General features: G+C 40.4%; 1 protein-coding gene across 3 annotated transcripts; it reads left to right on the top strand.

The window, feature by feature from the left end:
• The first annotated feature begins 167 nt into the window (after positions 1-167).
• Positions 168-20,191, top strand: deaf1 (DEAF1 transcription factor). 3 transcript variants are annotated; one of them, XM_026174738.1, is made up of 13 exons: positions 168-946; positions 3,470-3,567; positions 3,900-4,026; positions 4,178-4,327; positions 8,661-8,800; positions 9,320-9,385; positions 9,526-9,570; positions 10,643-10,766; positions 11,022-11,153; positions 16,663-16,955; positions 17,123-17,221; positions 18,007-18,093; positions 19,170-20,191. In XM_026174738.1, exons 1-13 carry the CDS (start codon positions 529-531, stop codon positions 19,269-19,271), a joined length of 1,881 nt encoding a protein of 626 aa, XP_026030523.1. In that variant the 5' UTR covers positions 168-528; the 3' UTR covers positions 19,272-20,191. The 3 variants fall into 3 exon arrangements, with proteins under 3 accessions (XP_026030523.1, XP_026030522.1, XP_026030524.1); XM_026174737.1 differs by having other exon boundaries at positions 18,004-18,093; XM_026174739.1 differs by lacking the exon at positions 168-946 and adding an exon at positions 2,483-3,324 and having other exon boundaries at positions 18,004-18,093.
• Positions 20,192-20,991: the final 800 nt, after the last annotated feature.

Here is a 20,991-nt window from a genome sequence, read left to right as displayed (position 1 = left end):
GTAATTCTTGAAGAGTTGAAAGTTATATTATTTTCTTATAGTTGAGCATGGGTGAAAGAAATCATTAATACAGATCTAATAAATTATTTAAATTGTAGAAAATGTTGAGGATAATTTATTTAAGTTCTGGTAGTTATGGGCACTGCTACAGATTAATAATACTATTTTAATTAAATACGCATATTTTCAGAACCATAGTGTGTAAAAAAAAAAAAAAAAATTGATGATCAAATGAAAAGAAATAAAACATTCATTAGACAACTTCACAATATTTTAAGTAGTTTTTTTGTTACCATAAAATAGTCAGCAGCACACAAACACAGCAGGTAAACACTACGAACAACAGTACACCAAATACAATTACATCAAGAACAAAAAATGTACATTTTTAAAAGAATTTCTGAGCAAAACAAGAAAATGAACACATCTAATATAAACATTTGTATGGGGTGCCTGTAGTGCTGTGTCCTTTCGGGTTGGTTCGTGTTCTTTCGGCAATTTCCGGTGTTATCTCCTTCTTCAGACTTGATGAAAATACAAAGAACGGGAAGCCCTCCTCTCTCCGTATTAGCTGAGTCGAGTCCTTTGTGGTTACCTGAATTTTTTGAGAACATTTTAAAGATTACCCGTAAACAGTTCCGTTTGCGGAGATTTCTGTCTGCTCCGTACAGGGCTCGGGTGAGGTCGAACCCACTCTGCCCGACGTCCTTTCTCGGTGACTTTCGGCTCTTGTCGTTCGAGGGAGGAATGGACGAAGCGGACTCGGCAACGAAAGCGCTCGGGCTGGATGAACCGCCCATCGGCGAGCCGCCGGTGGAGGGAGTGGGCTCGGATACCGAGTCGGAGGCCGAAGTTACCACGATGGCTGTGATGGCGGAACCGGGAAACATCGGCTTAGGAGCCGAGTCCCTACCGAACCCAGACGAGGCCGAGGCTGCCTTTGCAGGTAACACGGGCTACAGTTAGCAGCAGGCCGCTGCTGTGCGAGGTGGCGCTAAAACACAAACTGAGATAATAACGTTAGCACCAGCTGCCTCTTAACCAAACACTGTTTATGTACGGGCACTGCTTTAAACGGGGAGAACATTGTTATCTGCCGAATACATTATTTATTATTCAGAAAAGTTAATGATTCATAAGAGAGACGCTTGAAGATGTGTTTAAAAAAAAAAAAAAACTCGGGTGGCCCAGGTGGCAAACACCGAGGAAACCACAAACATGGGATAGGGGCCAATGCAAAACCAATAATAAATGCAGTGGGGAAGACAGGTATAGAAAATACTGATTCTCAATCTCACGTACATCCTTTTGCCCTCATACAAATGTTGTTATTGTTGAAACTAACCCTGCTAATGAGATTAAACGTCTTTGTGTTGTGGAAAGATTGCATTGCAAAGTGCTAAACTAAGTGGTAGCATCAAAACATGCTTGATCTAATAAAGTTTCTTTATTTAGAATTATATACATTATATACTGAGTCTGCACAAGGGAGACTCAGCCAATGTAGCAGCAATGCAAACTCAAAATACAAAATTTATACACATATATTTATACAAATGCTAAAGACAAAAAAACAAATAAAACGTAGTATCTCAATCACATTTCACATTTTAAATTCCATTTAAATTCAGCAGTAGATACTGTAAAAGCATATTTAGTGTTTAGTATGAAAATACTGTGTTACCCTGATCTGGTGAAACCCACGGAACGTTAAAAAGTAAAAATGTGAAAGCTTCAGATGGATACTACAATAAAATACTTGATTTTCAGCCAAGTGTACATGAGCAAACATGTAACATGATCTTTTCACCATGTTATCAATGATTAAAAGTAAAGAGTTGTCCTTTTACCTTCTACTTCTTTAATAGTTCCAGTTAGCTACAGGATTGTGCAAAATCTTGAGCCAACCCTTCTTTATATTTTGTTTGGGAAATGGGTGCAGTAGTTTATTGAAACATACAAACAAACATGGAAATACTGTGTACATAAGGCAAAACTAAAGTCTTTATAATTCTGATGATTTTAAAAGTCAATATTTGGTATGAATATCTTTAAGGAAGCTTTCTTTTAACTTCTTTAATTAGTCTTCAGGAATAGTTATTCAAGGACACTCAAAATCTCTTCTTTAGATGCAGTCTTTTGTTCCCTGTCATGATGAGAGATTTGGGAGATTAACAGTACTCTAGTCCAGTGGAATTGGTGAGGGTGTATGGGTCAGGCAGCTCATTATGGTAAATGGTAAATGGCCTGTATTTGTATAGCGCTTTACTAGTCCCTAAGGACCCCAAAGCGCTTTACACATCCAGTCATCCACCCATTCACACACACATTCACACACTGGTGATGGCAAGCTACATTGTAGCCACAGCTGTCCTGGGGCGCACTGACAGAGGCGAGGCTGCCGGACACTGGCGCCACCGGGCCCTATGACCACCACCAGTAGGCAGCGGGTGAAGTGTCTTGTCCAAGGACACAACGACTGAGACTGTCCGAGCCGGGGCTCGAACCGGCAATTTTCCGATTACGGACACACCGTTGTGTGCGATGCCACATTCCATCCGAAAATTGTAACATATCAGTAACATATACCACAGACATGACTCATCATGTATTTGTCCCAAGTATAATATTTCCCCTCATCCATCTGTTCATTTCCTTCTGCTTAAACTTTATTATTTAAAGCCTGAGAGTAATGTTATGGTGTGGAGTGTGAAAAGTGAGGACCTGGAGGCAGGATTCAAAAACAAAACAAGCTATTTACTGGGCTAGAATGAGTAAATCAAAACAGAGTTCTCAGAATGGAATCCAAATGGCAAGAAAATATAGGGATTGAGGCAGGCAGGAAAACAGTACAACGTGAATACAGTCAGACTAAAACTATGTATATACACAAGGTAATGGGGGGATTAGAGACAGCTAAGCTAACACAGGTGTAGAAAATCACACAATGGGTCAGAGGAGGAAGTAGAGCAGAACACAATGCGCAAGAGACTATCAAAATAAAACAGAAAAAGTTGAACATGGGAACACTGGGCACAGAGACGGAAGCTAAACCAGACCACAGGGAACATGGGGAGGGGGGTGAATGAAAAAAGAGAAATAGAGTACTAGCAAACTGTAGTAATGAACAGAAACTAGATAGCAAAACTAACACAACAAAATGCTAAATTACTGTGAAGAAAAAGTTCAAGCAGCAAAAGAAAAACAAGAAGCAAACGGAGCAACAAAGACTAAAAAACAAAACAAGACATCCAGTACCATGACTGATATAGATGAAAATCATTCATTCTCATAAGCACATAATAGAAGAGTCTTCTGATTCTGGTAATACCAGTGTTTATTGTTTTCTATGTTACCTGCTTTAGGTCATTATTATTGTAATCCTCCTTCGTAGTTATATTTTTATTCATACTGTATTCCTGCTAATCTGGAGGTTTATGTGTCGATGAAATTTCTTGTTGTTGATCAGATGTGACGGCAGTTACAGTGGGTGGCGTTCATGCGACAGAGGACAATGTTTTCACCACAACAGTCGCCACATCTGGGAGTCTCCCTGAACACGTGCTGGTAGATTAACACACACTTGACTAGATCCATTCCCCTTCTATTTTTGCCATTTATCACATTTTGATGATGATAAACAGTATCTTATGACATTATTTACAGAAAATTGAGGTGACGTTGAATAAAAACCAATTAATGTTAAATGTCCTCAGCACAGAACTGATTCATTTGTGCACGTTAGCACTGTAGCGTTAATTATTAGAACCTAATTCACAAAATCACATGGGCTTCCCTGCTGACTACTCGAGTAGTTTTTTAAAACATCAACATATTCTCATACCTCTTATGCTGCTCCATGATTATGAGTGTATGTACTCCTTCCACATCTGTCACAGAGCGGCAGGACCACTCTCCAGCTGGGTGAAGGTCTCAGTACCCAGAAGGCTACTCTGATTGTGGTTCACACTGACGGCAGCATCGTGGAAGCAGCTGGCCTCAAGTCCGCTGCCACCATCACATCAGGTACACCCCTGTGTGTGTGTGTGTGTGTGTGTGTGTGTGTGTGTGTGTGTGTGTGTGTGTGTGTGTGTGTGTGTGTCTGTGTCTACAGGTGTCTGGTAATCTGAAATGTCTGATCTGTGCATTTTTTTATGTTCTCCTGTGCTTCTCCCAGGTCCACAGACTCCACCCACTCCTCTGACTCCACCCCAGGACAAAGACTCCTGCTCCAAGTATAACTGGGATCCCTCAGTTTACAACAATGAGCTGCCAGTACGCTGCAGGAATACCAGCGGACTTCTGTACAAAAACAGACTGGGATCAGGTGATTATCACACCTATGCATGCTATATCACATGGTCAAGCTGATCTTGTTATTCAGGTTACTGTGGAGATGTAAAACTCCTGATTAACTGGTTGTAGTAGGTTAGAACTGTGATCAAACATTTGCAAAAACTGGCAACGAGTCTTTCACATCCCTGTGGTGGAATTTTACCCATCTTATTTTAGTATAATTATTTTAATTCAGCCACATTATAGCGTTGTTGAGTGTGAAGGGCCAATTTAAGGACATGCCAAACAATCTCAGTCAAATTTAAGACCAGACTTTGAGTAGGCCACTCTGCTTTTGTCTCATGAGCAGTTCAGAGGTGGACTTGCTGGTAGAGCAGGGCGATATGACCAAAAATATTTATCACAATATACATTTGAAAATTTGTGATAACGATATAACTGACGATATAATCGACACTAGACAAAATACTTTACAACTCCACAACTTTATTAGTGCAAAAAAAAATCAACATATTTTCACTTAAACAAGCAACTGTTTTTTTTATGTGCATTAAAGTTATATAAAATTTAACAGTGCAAATGCAAATTCCTTGCTGACAGTTTAACCAAAAGGCATTTCCAGTGGAAATTGGCCAACATATCCTCAGCATAACCATGTATAATATCCACAAAACTTAAAAAGAGGTTATACACACACAATACGGTAATATTATGTTGAAGCACAGTACGTATCACTCCGCCAGGCTCCTGCCTACGATAGCCCTAATGCTCCGACAATCCATCAAGCGGTGCGGCTTCGTAGCTTAGCAAAGTCGTACTAAAACATTCAACAGACGTTCGAGCGCCGTGTACTAGTGATGTGCGATATCACTGATTTCCTTTCCGATCCGATACCAAGTAAAATTCAGGGTACAAAAACTTAATGTTTCATTGTATTGCATAATGCAATATATAATTGTATTATGTAATTGTAATAATAACATAACCATATTGCTTCATAATGATTAGAGGACAACTTGTTTTTATTGCTTAATAATGCAGAATAATCATATAGAAATAAAAAAACAACAACCCTGAAGTTGTGAGCTATTTGAGCATGTTGCCTGCCTGCAGCACTATGAACTCCGCGAGAGACGTCTGTCTCCCCCTAGCAGCACCTGCCCCTCTCCTCTTCAGTTCGCCTCAACATAAGCTCATCATATTCTGTGATATGATTTACTCTGAGGTGTTTGACAAGGTCAGTGGTGTTGCCACAACACCTCACTGTCTTGCCACATATATCACAAACCGCGTCTTGGCTGTTTGTGGAGGTAAAATACATCCACACATGACTCTGTTTGCGCTCAGCCATTGTTGTGAGTGTGCACACCAGGGGCTGCGACACATTTATACAGCCGTATTTCGCACATGACTATGAAAGGCGTAAGAGGAAGTAGTTCCTTCCAAATTAGACAATCCGAATGATATAGTTTCTTTCTACTGCGTTCATTTTAATGGAAAACTACAAATTTACCCCACAGTACTAAAATATCGATATTATAATATGAGAATCGATTCTAGAACATAAATTGCTGGTATCGGAAGAATCAATATTTCAGTATCGATCCGCACATCACTACCGTGTACCACATAAAATCGTTTCGAGGTCAGTAAACACAACCAGAATTCAAAAATAAGGCGCACGGGATTATAAGGGGCACTGTCGATTGTCAGAAAAATCAAAGGATTGATTTTAAGTGTGCCGTATTTTTAAAAAAACGCGGTAATAACGACGGCCCGCTAGCATGCTCTACCAAAAATAGTGCTATGTTGTGTATCTGATGGACGAAAGCTAAACCAGTTCCACACCACTGAAGTTGCAGCATTTTTACAAACCAGTTCTGGTTCATCCGTTTCATTCAATGATCCACTTTCGCCCTTCTCATTCTCCGTCACCGCCATGCTTTTTTCACCATGTGCGTATAAAAAACAAAGGCACTGCGCATGCGGGTTTTACCCATATTCTATCGCGATATTTCATTTTCTTATCATTGCCCAACATTATACTGGTATTACCGTGAACAGTATAATATGGCCCAGCTCTACCTGCTGGTGTGTTTCAGATCATTATCCTACTGCATAACCCAAGTGCACTTGAGCTTCAGGGCATAAGCTAATGGCTGGACATTCTCCTTCAGGATTTTCAAGTAGAGAGGAGAATTCATGAGTCCATCAGTTATGCCAAATTGTTCCCATCCTTAAGCAGCAAACCTATGATCGCACCACCACCACGTTGCTTGACTGTTGCTATGACGTATTTTTATGAAATGCTGTGTTAGTTCTACAGCAGAACACAAACCAAAAGAAATTCAAAAAAATTCCAATTTTTAAAGGTCAGTTCACAGAATATTCTTCCACCATTGTTTTCCAGTTTCTTTCTTTTTCTTGAATTATCATCACTGACCATGATTGAGACATGTGAGGCAATTCATAAATGTTCTGACTTCTTCTTTCTTGTAGCCTATTTTTGTCAGACAGGTGCTACTTAAGTGACTTTTTTTAAAATTCAACTGGCCTGGTAATACTTGGGTGTGACTGGTGAAAGTTTACTCAGCTCTCCAAAAAAGTGGTTAACAAAAGTTAATTCATTATTTAACAAGAAAGGGCAATTACTTTTTCCACATAGGGCCATGTTGGTTGGTTTGGATATCCTCCCCTTAATAAATTAGATCATTATTGCAAACAGCATTTTATATTTACTGTTTTTATCTTTTCTAATATTAAAATTAGTTTCGATGACCTGAAACATGTGTGACACATGTTATTAAAAATAAGAAAAATAAGAAATTACCAATAATTTTCACAACACTCTATATTCCTTCAGCTATATTTGCTTTTTATAATTTGCTATATACAAGTGACAGTGTTCCTTTTGCCTGTTTGACCTCATGATGGCACTGTTGTCTCACTGCTAATACAGAGGCACAATAGACAAAATGATGTAGAAGCTTGCCTTTATTACCATATTGTTGTTATAGTAGCAAGACGGGTTAAAGTTCTGGTGCAGAACATTTTTTTATTCACTACCTGGGTCTGGATGCAGTTTCCCCCTCCAGGGGCAAGGGTACCTAGACCTGGGGTATAGACTACGTTTGGGGAGTGTGATTGTGTGTACAGTGTCTCTTTATGTCTGTCTCCACGTTGGGTGAGTGCTGAGTATTTGCATATGAGAGCATGAGGGTGGGAATGGATGTTTGTATCTGTGTGTGCCTGTTTGTTTGTGTCTATATGTCAGGTCGGGTATCAGACGCCACCTCTCTGGGGACATCTCAGGCCCTCCAAGGTATGGAGGCCTATCTCCCCCCAGCACTCCCCCTGCCAGTTGCAGACGCCCTCAGACATCGGTGCATTGGTGGGTCTTTGTGTCCGGGGATGGGCGTCCAGGTACGCACCGGCTCACTCCTTGGTGGCCGCTTATCGGGGCCTGGAGCCTGGGGCTCGCTCGGGCCACTTTCGGGGTGGGGTGCCCTAGGCCTCTCGGCCTGGGGCTCGGTCACTCTAGCACAGCTGGCTGCCGGCGGAGCTCACGGGCACGTCATTGCAACCCCCCCGGCTTCTGCTCCGCGGCTGCTGAGTGAGCCCTCATCTGGGGCTCTCCTCAGCACTTTCTGGGATAGTGGCGCAGTTGCCCCTCCATTGGTCTTCCTTGGTCTCTTGTGCTCTAGGGGCCTCTGGATGTCTGGAGCCTGGATCTCCTCTATACCTGCTTCATGCCGTAGCAGATCATTACATGAAGGAACCTTTTAAATACAAGCGCGCTCATGCTCACAGGTGTACACACGGGTGCTCACAGACACAAACTACACCCTTTTTGGCTCCTACCTCAAAGAACACTGTGCGCTGTAAATCTTGACCTCCCTCCCCCCGGTCATATCTGTCCCATCTGCAACAACTGAAAATAAAATAAAATAAATAAATAATAATAACAAAAGTCAATCAAATGGACCAATACGGCAAGGCAGGGATGGTCCACTTGGTAAAGTAATTCCGTTGGGCTTCTCTCTTTGCCTTCAGACAATAATTCTGATGGCAAAAGAACCAAACAGGACAGGTGGCCAAAAAAAAAAAAGGACAATTTTTTTTTATGCTAGAGTTTTGATGGGAGGTTGGAACATGAAGTTGAGCTAGACGGGACGAGCAATAAATTTTTGTGCCATTAAGAGGGTGTAGCCCCCAACACTAAAATGTGTTGAGAAGTAGTTGGGATAAAATCAAAGGTACTTCTATCCAGAGTGAAATATTATAGTCAAGACTCTTTTATACTGTGTATATTTTGAGTTACTTGTTTTATTGCTGCCCACACTCACAGTGTTGTGTTTTGTCAGGGGGCAAAGGTCGCTGCATCAAACACAACCAGCAGTGGTACACTCCCACTGAGTTTGAAGGTCTCGCAGGGCGAGCAAGCAGCAAAGACTGGAAGAGGAGCATCAGATATGCTGGCAGACCTCTGCTCTGCCTCATACAGGTAATTAAATATACTGCTTCACTACTATCTCACTATCGTACTACTGCAGTGCTGCACTGTATTGTGTGATGCAAAGAAATTTGCATTTCCAATTTGTGAATTTGGATTTTCCTAAGCTAATCTTGAGCCACGAAACTAGCAAAGTATTCTAGAGTCAAATGTGAGACCATCTGTCTGATAGCTAAAAATCGACTGATTGGCTCATGCAGCTGGACAATGATCCTAAGAACACCAACAAATATGAAACAGAATAGCTGAAAAAGAAAAGTATCAAGATGTTGCAATGGCCTTTGACATTAAGAGAGATGTGCATAAATGAACCCCTGTAAACCTCAATGAACTGAAGCAACGTTGTAAAGAAGAGTGAGCCAAAATTTCTCAACAACAATGTGAGAGACTGATAAAGTCACACAGAAAACAATTACTGTTCTAAAACTTTTTTTCTAGTTAGTCCTTTGTTTATAAAAGGAGGTGGGCCAAGTCCATGCAAAACCTCATGCAGTAAACCTGTGTTTGCAGGAGCGTATCTTGAACCCCCATGCTGCCTCCTGTACCTGTGCAGCCTGCTGTGATGACCTGATAGCGGTGAGTGAAGTGGACAAGTCCTGATGAGCTTTTAAATCAGCCTGTTAATTAGAAATTATTTAAATTATCATAATCTGAGATGTTACACATAATATCTGAATAATATCTGTTTGTGTTCGTCTTATTTTTTGCATCATTAGTGTCCAAAGGAGGGAGACTCTCTGGGAGAAGAAAATATCAGCATGGTAAATGATTTTTTCTTTTTGTTTTTTTGTTTTTTGTAAATGTCCATCACTATAACTTCATTTCCAGATGCTTTATCTTGCGATCTATATGGAGATACATTATCATTAAACAAAATAATAATGATTCTCTCAGTCTGTGCTGTGATCACATCTCAGGGTGAATATTAGAGCAGTGTGCCTATTAATAAACAAGATGGCTTCTTTTTTAGGCCTTCTTCTAGTCCCCAGTTTAAACACAGAAGGGAGCTACTTCTTCTGCGACACAAGGGCTTCACATGTAATTTTTCTTGAGGCATCATTTAAGCTTTGAGGCTTCTTGATTAAGTCTCTACGAATCAAAAATATACAACAAAGCAAATTAAAGCAGTCTGGGCTTTCCTTACTGGCTCAACAAAACTCAAAACCTAAACATATATAACATGTGTCGCGCGATGGTTATTGGTTTTCTTTGTTAACTCGGGTTCCCTCCATGCTCACATAGATGGCAGCATGTGACACATTGCTCTAATCTTGTACCACAAAATCAAATGGATCAGTTGAGCACCAGCTACTCAAAGGAACAGCTGATACAGCTCTATGACATCAAATAAGGCTGCACCAGAATTTGGTGATTTGGTCGCAGGAGCACAAGTGCACTCTCTGTGCTGCTGTTACTTGTGAAATGACAGCTGCACATTAGAGCGCTAACATTTAGCCCTTTACAGTAATGTATGATAATAATAATAACTTCATTTTGAATTTTTGTTTTCTGTTCAGGTTAGTTTCACTAGACATCCCAGTAACAACAACATTTGCACCAAAACCTTCTTATGCAATTATTATTAGTTAATAATTTTAGTTACTGCACAATATATATTTTTTTTTTTATTTGTTTTTTTACATTGTTACTTAAATTAATAGAAATGTAACTAAATATAACTATAAGTACTTAGTGATGACTATCTTAAAACAGACATGATTTTAAAACAGTAATGGTTTATCGGTATCAGCAGTCATTTTGTTGTCTCTGCTTTCATTGGATTTCTTAGATGTTGCGTTGATTTTATCTCTGTTCCCTTTCTGCTTGACTCAGACCGGCCCCGTACGCCTCTTTGTCCCGTACAAGAGACGAAAGAAGGACACTGAGCCTGTGATCATTCCTGCCAAGAAGGAACTTCCTGCTACCAAGAACATTACGTTGACTCCGGGAACCACATGTAGGTCACATGTGCTCACAGCTCATGATTTGGTAACTTTGTGCACTTACAGCCAGGGATAGTTGTTTTGACCTAGAATTCATCTTCCTTCTCAAATCATTTCCTGTACTTAAATTTGTGTTCCTGAAAAATTTTATTAATTAAAAGTTTATTCTCAAGTTCTCAAAATCAGATCTGTAAAGTAAAAAATGTAAGCCCAACCTTTAAACTATTTGTTGTCCAAACATGAATCACACTTCTGTTTGTTTCTTACAGTCACAGTGTCCCCATCTGGGCAGTTCACTACTTCTGGGACCTTGACCTTTGACCGCACGCCAACAGGCGACGCTGCTGCTGCCATCATCTCAGAGGGCTCGGCACAGAGCGAGGTGTTTGCCAGCACCGCAGGTACCATCCCCTGAGTGACTGAGAATTCATTCAGTCGTACATTGTAGTGCATTTGTTTGAGTAGGCACTTAAACAATCACAATTCTCAGTGTGGGAATCAGCCCATTGGTCCTTGAAATTATTCACCTCCACAAACACAAAAATATATACATATCCTGCATGGAAAACCAAACCGTTTGGTTTTGAATTTAGTTGTTTTAATCAACATCCATGCAGGATATGTATATATTTTTGTTTTTGTGTTTGAACCCTATTATATGGAAAGTCATTTCACTCTAGATCGACAATATACACCTTCACAGTTTTACTTATTCAATATCAAGTCAGTCTGATTTTGGATTTCAAAAAAACCCCAAAAAACAAGAAGTTTCCTTTTGATAGCCTTCAGAATTCAGCCTGCTTTGACTGTTTTTCTGGAGACTGTCTTGATGGCAGTAAATGTCACCGTTGTGGCTCTTTTACTGAAGTAGTCTGTGTGTTAACTTAATAAAAAAGGACCTCAGCAAAACTCAAAAACATTGACATTTTAAAAGCTTATAATCAAAAAAGCTCAGATACTGTGGGAGGAGTCTGACTGCAAAATGTAGGAAAAGCAGCCAAAACATGCTCAGAATATGTGGAACCTCAAGACTAATGAAAAACCTCCAGGTGTCAGGCCTATGAAGTGTGCAAAGCTGCTATTAAAGAAGAATGTAGTTATTTTAATCAACATCCAAAATACAATTTGGTCTGTTTGCACTTAAAGCAAGGAGTACAGTGAATCACTCGAACACTTCCAATGTGTGGCCGTTTTAAACCATCACCAGCTGAGATACAGACAGGTCCAAGTCTAACGCTGTGTTCACACCGAACGCGATGGACGCGAATAAAACGCCCCAAACGCCCCTAATTTGACGCGTGTACATTCGCGTCTCAACGCGTGTCCAAGAAAAATCCATCGCGCGTCAAAATATGATATTTTGACGCGCGTGAACCGGAAATGTGGGAGGAATGTGGGAGGGAGTTGTGCCAGACTGGTATCTTTGCAAGATGGCAGCTATCGAGCTAGCGCTTGAAGAGAGAGTCTCCCTTCTCTATGTACTGTGGAGAGCAGAGCAGCGGCGTAAAAGACGTCCTCGCCGTACCTGGGTCCATCAGGTCCTCCAGAGGCATGAGCAGTTTGGTGAGTTTCACCACTTGCTCCAGGAGCTGCGCCTGGATGACGGCCGATTCCAGCGCTATCACCGTCGGCCAGTTTGAGGACCTGCTTTCCCTCGTCGGTCCCAGCATCGCCCGCTTAAACACCAACTACAGGCGCTCAATCCCACCTGCAGAGCGCCTGTCCGTCTGCCTGAGGTTAGTAAAACTATTTAATACGGTAGTCCTTTATTGATATCTGTGCTAATATGCTAATCCATCCAGTTATACACTGCTAACATGGATGTGCTATGCTAACAGTGAATGCTCTCGGTGTTTACTGAAAGCAAACTGTGGTACAAAGACGACTGTTTATAATATTTCTAGTGATACTCAGAAGCTCTCATCAAGTCCCGATTTAATTCGATTTATGCTGTTATCAGTGTTTGAATGATAGCATGGCTGTGGTGTCACATCAATGTATGCGCTCGGTGTTTGCTGATATCAAACTGTAGCATTAGCACCACTGAGTTAACCTTGTAGTGATACTCACTCCTTTTTATTTAGACCTGGTTTAATTCTGGGATAGTTGAATATTTGTATATAATCCCTGCAGCTGTCAGACTCTATAGCAGGGGTCACAGCCTTTATTAAAACAGAGTTAGATAAAACTGAACAGTTTGGTTCATCTCTAGTTACATGGTTCTATCTTGATAAGCTGTCTTATCACAGATTAATTTCTCAAAAATATTAATGATTTAAGCAAGGAAAGGGCTACATGTCAACACACAACTCTTTATTTCTATTAATGTCTCACTTCATTCCTACCTGATTGACATGTTTAGGAATTATGAGTGATTGGCTCACTGTAGTGAAAGTTGCTACCAATCAAATTATGATATGTTAAAGTTAAAACAAAACACAACTGTTTTAGATATTATCTAATATACATTTTGTAATTATCCTTATAATTACAAAATGTTTTATGTAAGATTTAAGTTTTGTGATTTATATCTGACATCACAAAAGTATTTTGGAATTTGAATAATGTATTTTGTAACTGCAGTACACATAATACTGATTTTGAACAATTTTGTCCAGGTTCCTTGTCACCGGGGACTCCTTCAGGACCATCGCGTTCAGTTTCAGAGTCGGTGTGTCCACGGTGAGCCAGATCACCCCCCAGGCAGCGACGTCCATCTGGGACTGTCTAGTGGACGACTTCATGGCTGTGCCTTCACCTGGAGACTGGCGCTCCATCACAGAGGGATTCCAGGAGCGCTGGAACTTTCCTCTGTGCTGTGCAGCTCTGGATGGGAAGCACATCCAGACAAAGGCACCCCATATATCATATAGGAGACACACACATTGATATACACTAAATATTCATTTCATTTCTTTTTTGTGGTGCCCAAATTGATGCACCTGCTTGATTTTGTTTAAACAATTATTGCACACTTTCTGTAAATCCAGTAAACTTCTTTTCACTTCTCAAATATCACTGTGTGTGTCTCCTGTATGATATTTAACTGACATTTTTTATTGTAACAACCAACGATTTATACAGGACAATGATGGCTATTAACAAGGTTGCCCAAACTTCTGCATCCCACTGTATCAGTATATTTTGTCATTAGTATAATATGAAATAAATTCTACATGTGTCAAGTTGTGTGCCAACATTTGCTGTGTAGTAGAACTGAGACATTAGTCATTATAAACATTTATTTGAAATAATATTAAAAGTCTCAAACAGAAAAACATTAAACATAAATATATAAAATATAAGAATTTACAGAGAGACAGGAATAAAAAGGACCAGCTGCTCTCCAGAGCAGGAACAAGGCTGAGGAGGAAATGCTCCATTGGAGACTGGTGTGGCCTCTTCAGGGACTCCAGGATGGCCAGCTCCACCGCCGATGGACCGTCCTGGGACCCGTCCCTCATCTGCCTCGGAGCCGTCCTCCTCTGTGGGCCTGTAAAACAGCACAAAACACAAAGAAATGAGAAGGCTGCTACTAGATTTTAATTTCAACATTGAAAAAAGAACAAAAACAATAACAGGATATAATCAGATTGGTTGTAGATATTTAGTAAAGGTGATCACAAGGGAATCCCACCGACTAAAAAGGTATCAGTGCTTGCTGTACATATCTGTGGGTGCAGCAGCAGGAGCTCAGGGACTGGGGATGCTCTGCTGCAGAATCAGTTGGTTCTATCAATACAGTATTAAATGTTAACAGGTTGGATATAATAATCGTAGAGTAGACAGTGGTCCCTCATTTATTGCAGGGGTTCTCAGAATAACTAGCCCCTGGTCACAGTTCTCACAATTGATTCTCAAAGTGCAAACCTTTGTAGATTGCAAAACGTAAAAGTATTATTATGCCGCGGTTTGTCTTCATCTGCCCGCCACTTTCGTGCGCCTTTTTCCCTCACGGTGCAGGTGTCTATTTCCGAATGAGGCTCATAGTTATGGGTGTTTTTGTGCTGTTTTTTCTATTGGACGCGATGGTTATCAAAACCAAACGTGATAAATTTGGCAAGCGCAGGAGATTTGTCAATCAGGCTGCAGAATGCAATGCTGTACTGTGCAATAAAAAATCAGCGAAAAAGCAAAGCAGTGACGGATGAACAGCGGGACCACTGTGTACTGTTTATTAATAAACAATAAAATATATTCCTAAATGACAACATGCATAAAAGCAGAACGGTATTTGTACGTAAGTGGGAAAATAGCGGTGGCTTGCTAGCTTTTGTGCGGCTTCCCCGGGTCAGTGAAAACTTTCAAAAGAGAAATGAATGAACTTACCAGGTTGCCCGATCTCTTCACATATCTTCCTCCAAGCTCGGTCCTTTTTATTCCTGTCTCGGTACTGAAAGCAGCTGGTGTTGTACAGCTCCGAGTTGTTTGCTACCGCATTGATTAGCCTTCCCCTCCATTGAAGTATGAAAGGCTTTGGCTGGATCTGCCCCTTTGACCTAGGTAACAGCCACGTCACCAGGCTCCTGATTGGTTGTCGCGGCGCGATTTGACGCTGGAGTTCAGATTTTTCCAACTCGAGCGGTAGACGCGAAACGCGCGTATGCACAAAGTGCAACACAAAAACTCACGCGCGTGGTTTTATTCGCGCGTCAAACGCGCCTGACGCGCTACACTGACGCGCGTTTCACGCGTTTTGGCGTTTTCGCGACGCAAATCTGCTTCCGAATTTTCGCGGGACCCGCAATCGCGCGTCATCGCGCCTTTCCATTGACTTTACATGTAAACCTGACGCTCTATTCGCGTCCATCGCGTTCGGTGTGAACACAGCGTAAAAATAACCAGACATCTATCACACACTGTGTTTCAACACATCCTTGAGAAACAAAAAAGGTGTGTGAGTGCTCTCACAGGTAAATGGTGGTGTGTTTTACACTATAACACTTTAGTAGACTCTTATTTTCTTACTACCCTGACAGAAAAAGGTACAAAAAATCTAATTAAATTTGATTCTGTGGACTTAAAATGATGACAAAGCTTACAAGCAGAAGCACTGAGGCCTGGGTTGCTTCGTTAACCTTGTGGTGAAGGACACAGAGGCAGTTCAGACAGCTCACATGTGTGACTACTTGTGGAGACTCATTGCCCAGTTCTGTAGACAATCCATAATCCATTGTCTGGGACTACAGCTGGTGACAATGGTCCTTTTTCTGCTCTGATTATTGTCTGCGAGCTGGTCAATCACTCTAACCAGAACCTGTTTGAGAGCTGGTTCAACCTAAGCTGAGCTCTCTGAGGCTGCAGAGCAGAAGACTACTGTTGTAAACTGCAGTTCAAGGTGCTGGAGTCTTGCCTGCTTTAGCACATTTATCGCTACGGGTAATTTCCAACTCATGTACCTTGTTGGGTTTTTACATTCACAAAGTGAGACATAAAAAACGCCTTAGATAAATGATTTCAAAGCGCATTTATTTTGAAACTGCTATCAAATTGGTTTCTGATCATTTTATTGCCGTGCTTGATTGGCCAGCCAATCCCCCTCACCTGAACCTCACCTGTTGGGTATTATCAAGAGGAAGATGAGAAACAGCCAACCCAGAAATGCAAATGAGAGATACCAAAGCAACCTAGGCTTCAAAAACACTTCAGCAGGCCCAAAAGCTGATCACCTCAATGCCACACCACGCTGAATCAGCAGTTAGTGGCAAAGACATTCAGCCAAATACTGAGTTTGTACATAAAGATACTTTTCAGACGTTGGACATTTCTTTATTGTAAATCCATTTTTTTAGTTGATCTTAGGAAATATTCTAATAATAGGATACACCAGATTTTCATGAAACTGTAACAGCAAATTTCAGACAGTGTAGCAGAAAAAGATCCACAGCTGTCTTTTCTTCTCTCGCTCAGTGCTAACGGCATTGCCAGCGTTAGCTGTTGCTCATCAGCCAGTTCAGGCCAAAGTCGCAGTGGCAGCTGCAGCGGCGTCTCCATCGGCAGGGCTTGTGGCTGGGCTTGATGTGGGGCCTATTGGGGGAGCAGAGCCAATAGTGAGCGAGGGGCAGAAGAACACTTGGATATACCTGGAGGAGATGGCCAACACACTGCTGAACAATGTCCAGCAGCTCAAGGCTCTGATCGAACAGGCCAAAAACTCTGCAGGGGACCCTGTAGGGGTCAGAAGTAATGGCGGCAGGAAGGAGGTGAGCACACACACACACATACACAAAAGGTGTGAGATTTAGATCAGCAGTAACAACAAATGGATTTGACTTTAATCTTTGTTTTGTGTGTGTGTGTGTGTGTGTGTGTGTGTGTGTGTGTGTGTGTGTGTGTGTGTGTGTGTGTGTGTGTGTGTGTGCGTGTTTAGTGTGGTCTTACCCAGCCGTTTCAGAACCAGATCTCATTTCAGCAGCCAGATGACTCTGAAGCTAAGAGGGGCACTGAAATCACTGAGATCATCATCAATGTATGACATGCTTACATACACACTCACTTGCTCCAAAATATTATTGAAATTCCTTACATTTCTTATTTAGCACAAGTCTTAAAGAAGTATTGTGACCTGAGACATCCACACTTTTAGTTCCAAGCACACTACATTTCACAATTAGGTGTTTGTTTGTTTTTTTTAATAGTCTCCCACGCGACTGTCCCCTCATTCATGAATAAGACCCTGAGATACTTTAATTTGTTGCTTCTATTCTGACATGGAATGGACTTCTCATGCCTGCAGCTGCCACCTTGTCATGTTGGAGGGTTTTGAGGGTCCTAGTAATCAAAGTCTTTAACCCATGGGGCTGAGCCCGAATGAGTCACATGGCCCAGTCATTCTGTGGGCCCATCATCTGCAGGAGGTGCCAAAAGGGTCAGGTGCAATGTAGTAATTATAGCAACTAGCTCCTGGGTCATGGAATGAATACATTTTTTAAGATTATTTACATCTTATTGTTAAAAAATTCTGATTTGCAAATTACCCCAAAAGTTTGAGGCACAAATACTGCATTGAACACCTCGTGTATCTAAAACTCCAGTGTAAATATAAAAAAAAAAACACATGGAAGCAGAGAATTTTAGTCTTCTTTTCTTTTTTTAATCAAGCTTTTGGATTATACCATATACTGTAAAGAAACATATAGATATAACGAGTTATCAAGACAAGAGTTCTCAGTGACAAAGTTCTTGATGAATCATCTGCAGAGCTGAATGCTGTAGCTATCATGTTCACAGGCTCCTGCTTTGTTTCTGCAGCAGATGTGCGTAAACTGTGGCCGGGTGGCGATGAGTGAGTGCACAGGCTGTCACAAAGTCAACTACTGCTCCACATTTTGCCAGAGGAAGGTAAGACTCAACTGTCTTTTTTCTGTCAGACACACAAAAAATAGACAGATTTCCCTGACATTTGTTATGAGTCTTTACTAATGTTTTTTCATGACAGTGCAGTTTAAAAAATAATTTATTGTTACAGCAGTCGTTGATTACTCTGTTACATTCAAATCAGCTGGTAGTTGGATTTGTTGGGTTTCAAACGTGTTTCCAACAGGGGTGTTGAAGAGTTGTGCAAAATCAAACTCATAACATGCCTGTAAAGTGTTTCTGCTGTTTCTTCTTACTGATATATTTGCAAATAGCTATAACTTACTGGTTTGGTTTTTAAAGCCTTAATATACGTGTGTTGGCTGCAGCCATGTTTTTTTTCCAGAGGTGACCATATTTGGGGGTAATCCTAAATTATCAGCTAAAGTTAACAAATATTGTCAGCAAGCTGCATTCATAAACTAATCCCCTCATAGGTACACTATAATTTTTATAAAGTAACAGACTATAGACTACAATACAATACAATACAACTTTATTTATATAGCACATTGAAAAACCAACGGTATACCAAAGTTCTTCACAATAAAACAGCAGGTTAAAACATGAATAATATAAGACCATTAACAAAGTACTGAATATGCTTACAGGTCAATGGCACTAATTACACAAGAATAAAAATGAATATCAAATCAAAGTTGCTAAAAACACACAGGTTTTAAGTAGAAAAAGATATAAAGAAAGATAAAATTGGAATTAAGTATAAAATACAGGCGTTAACTAACCGGGAAAGAATGATTAAATAAGTGCGTTTTTAATCATGATTTAAATGATTGGATGGAGTCAGACTATGCTGCAATACTAGAACTTTACCCACTAAAACTGAAGCACAGACTTCTAGATGATCTGTACCACACAGGAAGCCATACTATTTGTCAGATCATTCAGTTAAAATGTTCATAAAGGCACTAACAATGTAAACACATATTTGAGGCCTTGCAGGCAGTTTTTGACATTTTTCTTTTCATTTTTCATGCCAAAAGGTTGCTACTTGATTTTCAAAATCAGTCACTTCACACGTCCGTCTCTTTTGTCCACAGGACTGGAAGGACCATCAACACACCTGCACTCAGTCAGCAGGGGGCATGGCTGTCCAGCAGGAAGAGCCAATCACAGCCATTGACATGGACAAAGTGAAGTGAAGGTGTAGCAGTTTAGGAAAAAGCGTGTGCATCGTTTCAGTGAGGTTAACAGCTGCTGCAGACTGAATGACCTAAACTGGGAGAACACACCTGCTTGAAAATAGCAGTATTTAGAGAGTTTAGTGTGAAGGTTTTTTCTCAGGCTGACATGTAAAAAAAGGTCACTGATGGAGTGAGAGCTGAAGTTAGACTAGACTGACTTAGCATTTATGAAAAGTATTAAGGAGTCTTATTGCAGCAGTATCCAATGAAGTGGTGGTTCTAACTAATATTTTCATCATAAATTTATCTTGTCCCTAATTCTATCATATTTTAGCGACTTTATTACATTGTGTCATCAGTTGTCATATGGTCTATATCTTCCATCAGCCACTGTTACCTCTCCGCTGTTGCCATTTTACCTCGTTTACCTCATTATTCTCTAAAAACAGTCCTGATTAAAGAGGACATCTTCTTTTTTGTTATGTATGCATGAGCACAGTGGCCAGATTTTGGGTTCAGTGTATGTACAAGTAATCCCTGTGAGTCAAAAGTTCAGACTTCAAAGTGCTAATATGGTCATCTCAGGAAATCAGCTTTGGCTGCTGCAACCTGCTATTGAATCCTTCTGTTTGAAAGGGAGAGCCAATCAGAAGAAAGTTGGTCAATCTTTTGACGTCTACATTTTGATGATGAAACGCAAGACAATTATTTTTAGAGTTAAATAACAATGTGTTTTGGGGAAAATTTTTCAGTTTCAGTCCCCTCATGCCAAAACTTTGCAGAACATATTTTGATATTAAAGAATCAAAGTTGGTTATCACTGATGAGGATTTAGAGAATTTAAAGTTGAGGATCTATCTTTAATTCAGGATGATGAAGTGACTTGAACATGAAACAAACAAAACTGCTGTCCTGAATGTTTTGATTTTTTTCTGGCAAAAACTATGTATGTAAATTATTATTTTCTTACATTTGTATATGTGTGTTATTCTGTTGCTACAGAGCCCTTGAAGTCCAGAAAGAATGTACAGGTATTATAAGCAATTGTAAATATAAAGGTAAAGATCGTTTTTCTTTGTGTTTCACTGATTAATAAAAAGAGTTCAGCAAACTACTAGTGTTATTTGTTTGGTTTTTTTTGGTTGTTATTTTATACATTAAGGCCATTTCTCTTCTTTTTGCACATTTAGCTTTTTTAATTTCCCTGATGTGCAGCTAAATAGAGTTTTGCTTTTTAATAACAAGTTGGTAGCCTACCTGCTATATTAGAGTGACTCCTTATTAATCATTTTGGACATGACATTTGATTCTGCTGGGTCTCAGGCCCAGCAGCACTCAGGTGTCTGCTGCTGATCACTGATAGTGACGGAACGAGCCATTTCTGGCACTTACTGCTTAGCCTAACCACAGCGAGGCAATTTTATTGACTTAATGCCAAAATTCACATCTGTAAATGTAGAGTTGAGGGATTTAAAAAATCGCCTTCCCTGTTGGCCTGGCCTGTTTTGATTGATGTAATCTGTTGGCCTTCTTGACTTTTCACTATCAAATAATGATAATGTTCTTTTGTGTGTTCAAGGTTCTGTAGGGACCCCATTCAGTCAGGACTGATGTTAGGAGCAACTTAAACACTAGTTATAAAGCTTACTTCTGCTGACATTATGGCTTACAATCTCCCTTTGCTGCAGTGATGTAGCAGTGTTATAAATTACATGGTGGTGCCGCAGTGAAATTCTTT

Source organism: Astatotilapia calliptera, chromosome 7, assembly GCF_900246225.1.
Source record: "Astatotilapia calliptera chromosome 7, fAstCal1.2, whole genome shotgun sequence".
NCBI lineage: Eukaryota > Metazoa > Chordata > Actinopteri > Cichliformes > Cichlidae > Astatotilapia > Astatotilapia calliptera.
The sequence above is the reverse complement of the archived record's forward strand: the minus strand, read 5'-3'. Positions and strand labels throughout refer to the sequence as shown.

Coding starts and splice junctions, on each gene's coding strand:
- deaf1 (XM_026174737.1), top strand. CDS start 529: ATGAAAATACAAAGAACGGGAAGCCCTCCTCTCTCCGTATTAGCTGAG. Junction 9,571..10,642: donor GAGAAGAAAATATCAGCATG/GTAAATGATTTT, acceptor TGCTTGACTCAG/ACCGGCCCCGTACGCCTCTT. Junction 10,767..11,021: donor GTTGACTCCGGGAACCACAT/GTAGGTCACATG, acceptor TGTTTCTTACAG/TCACAGTGTCCCCATCTGGG.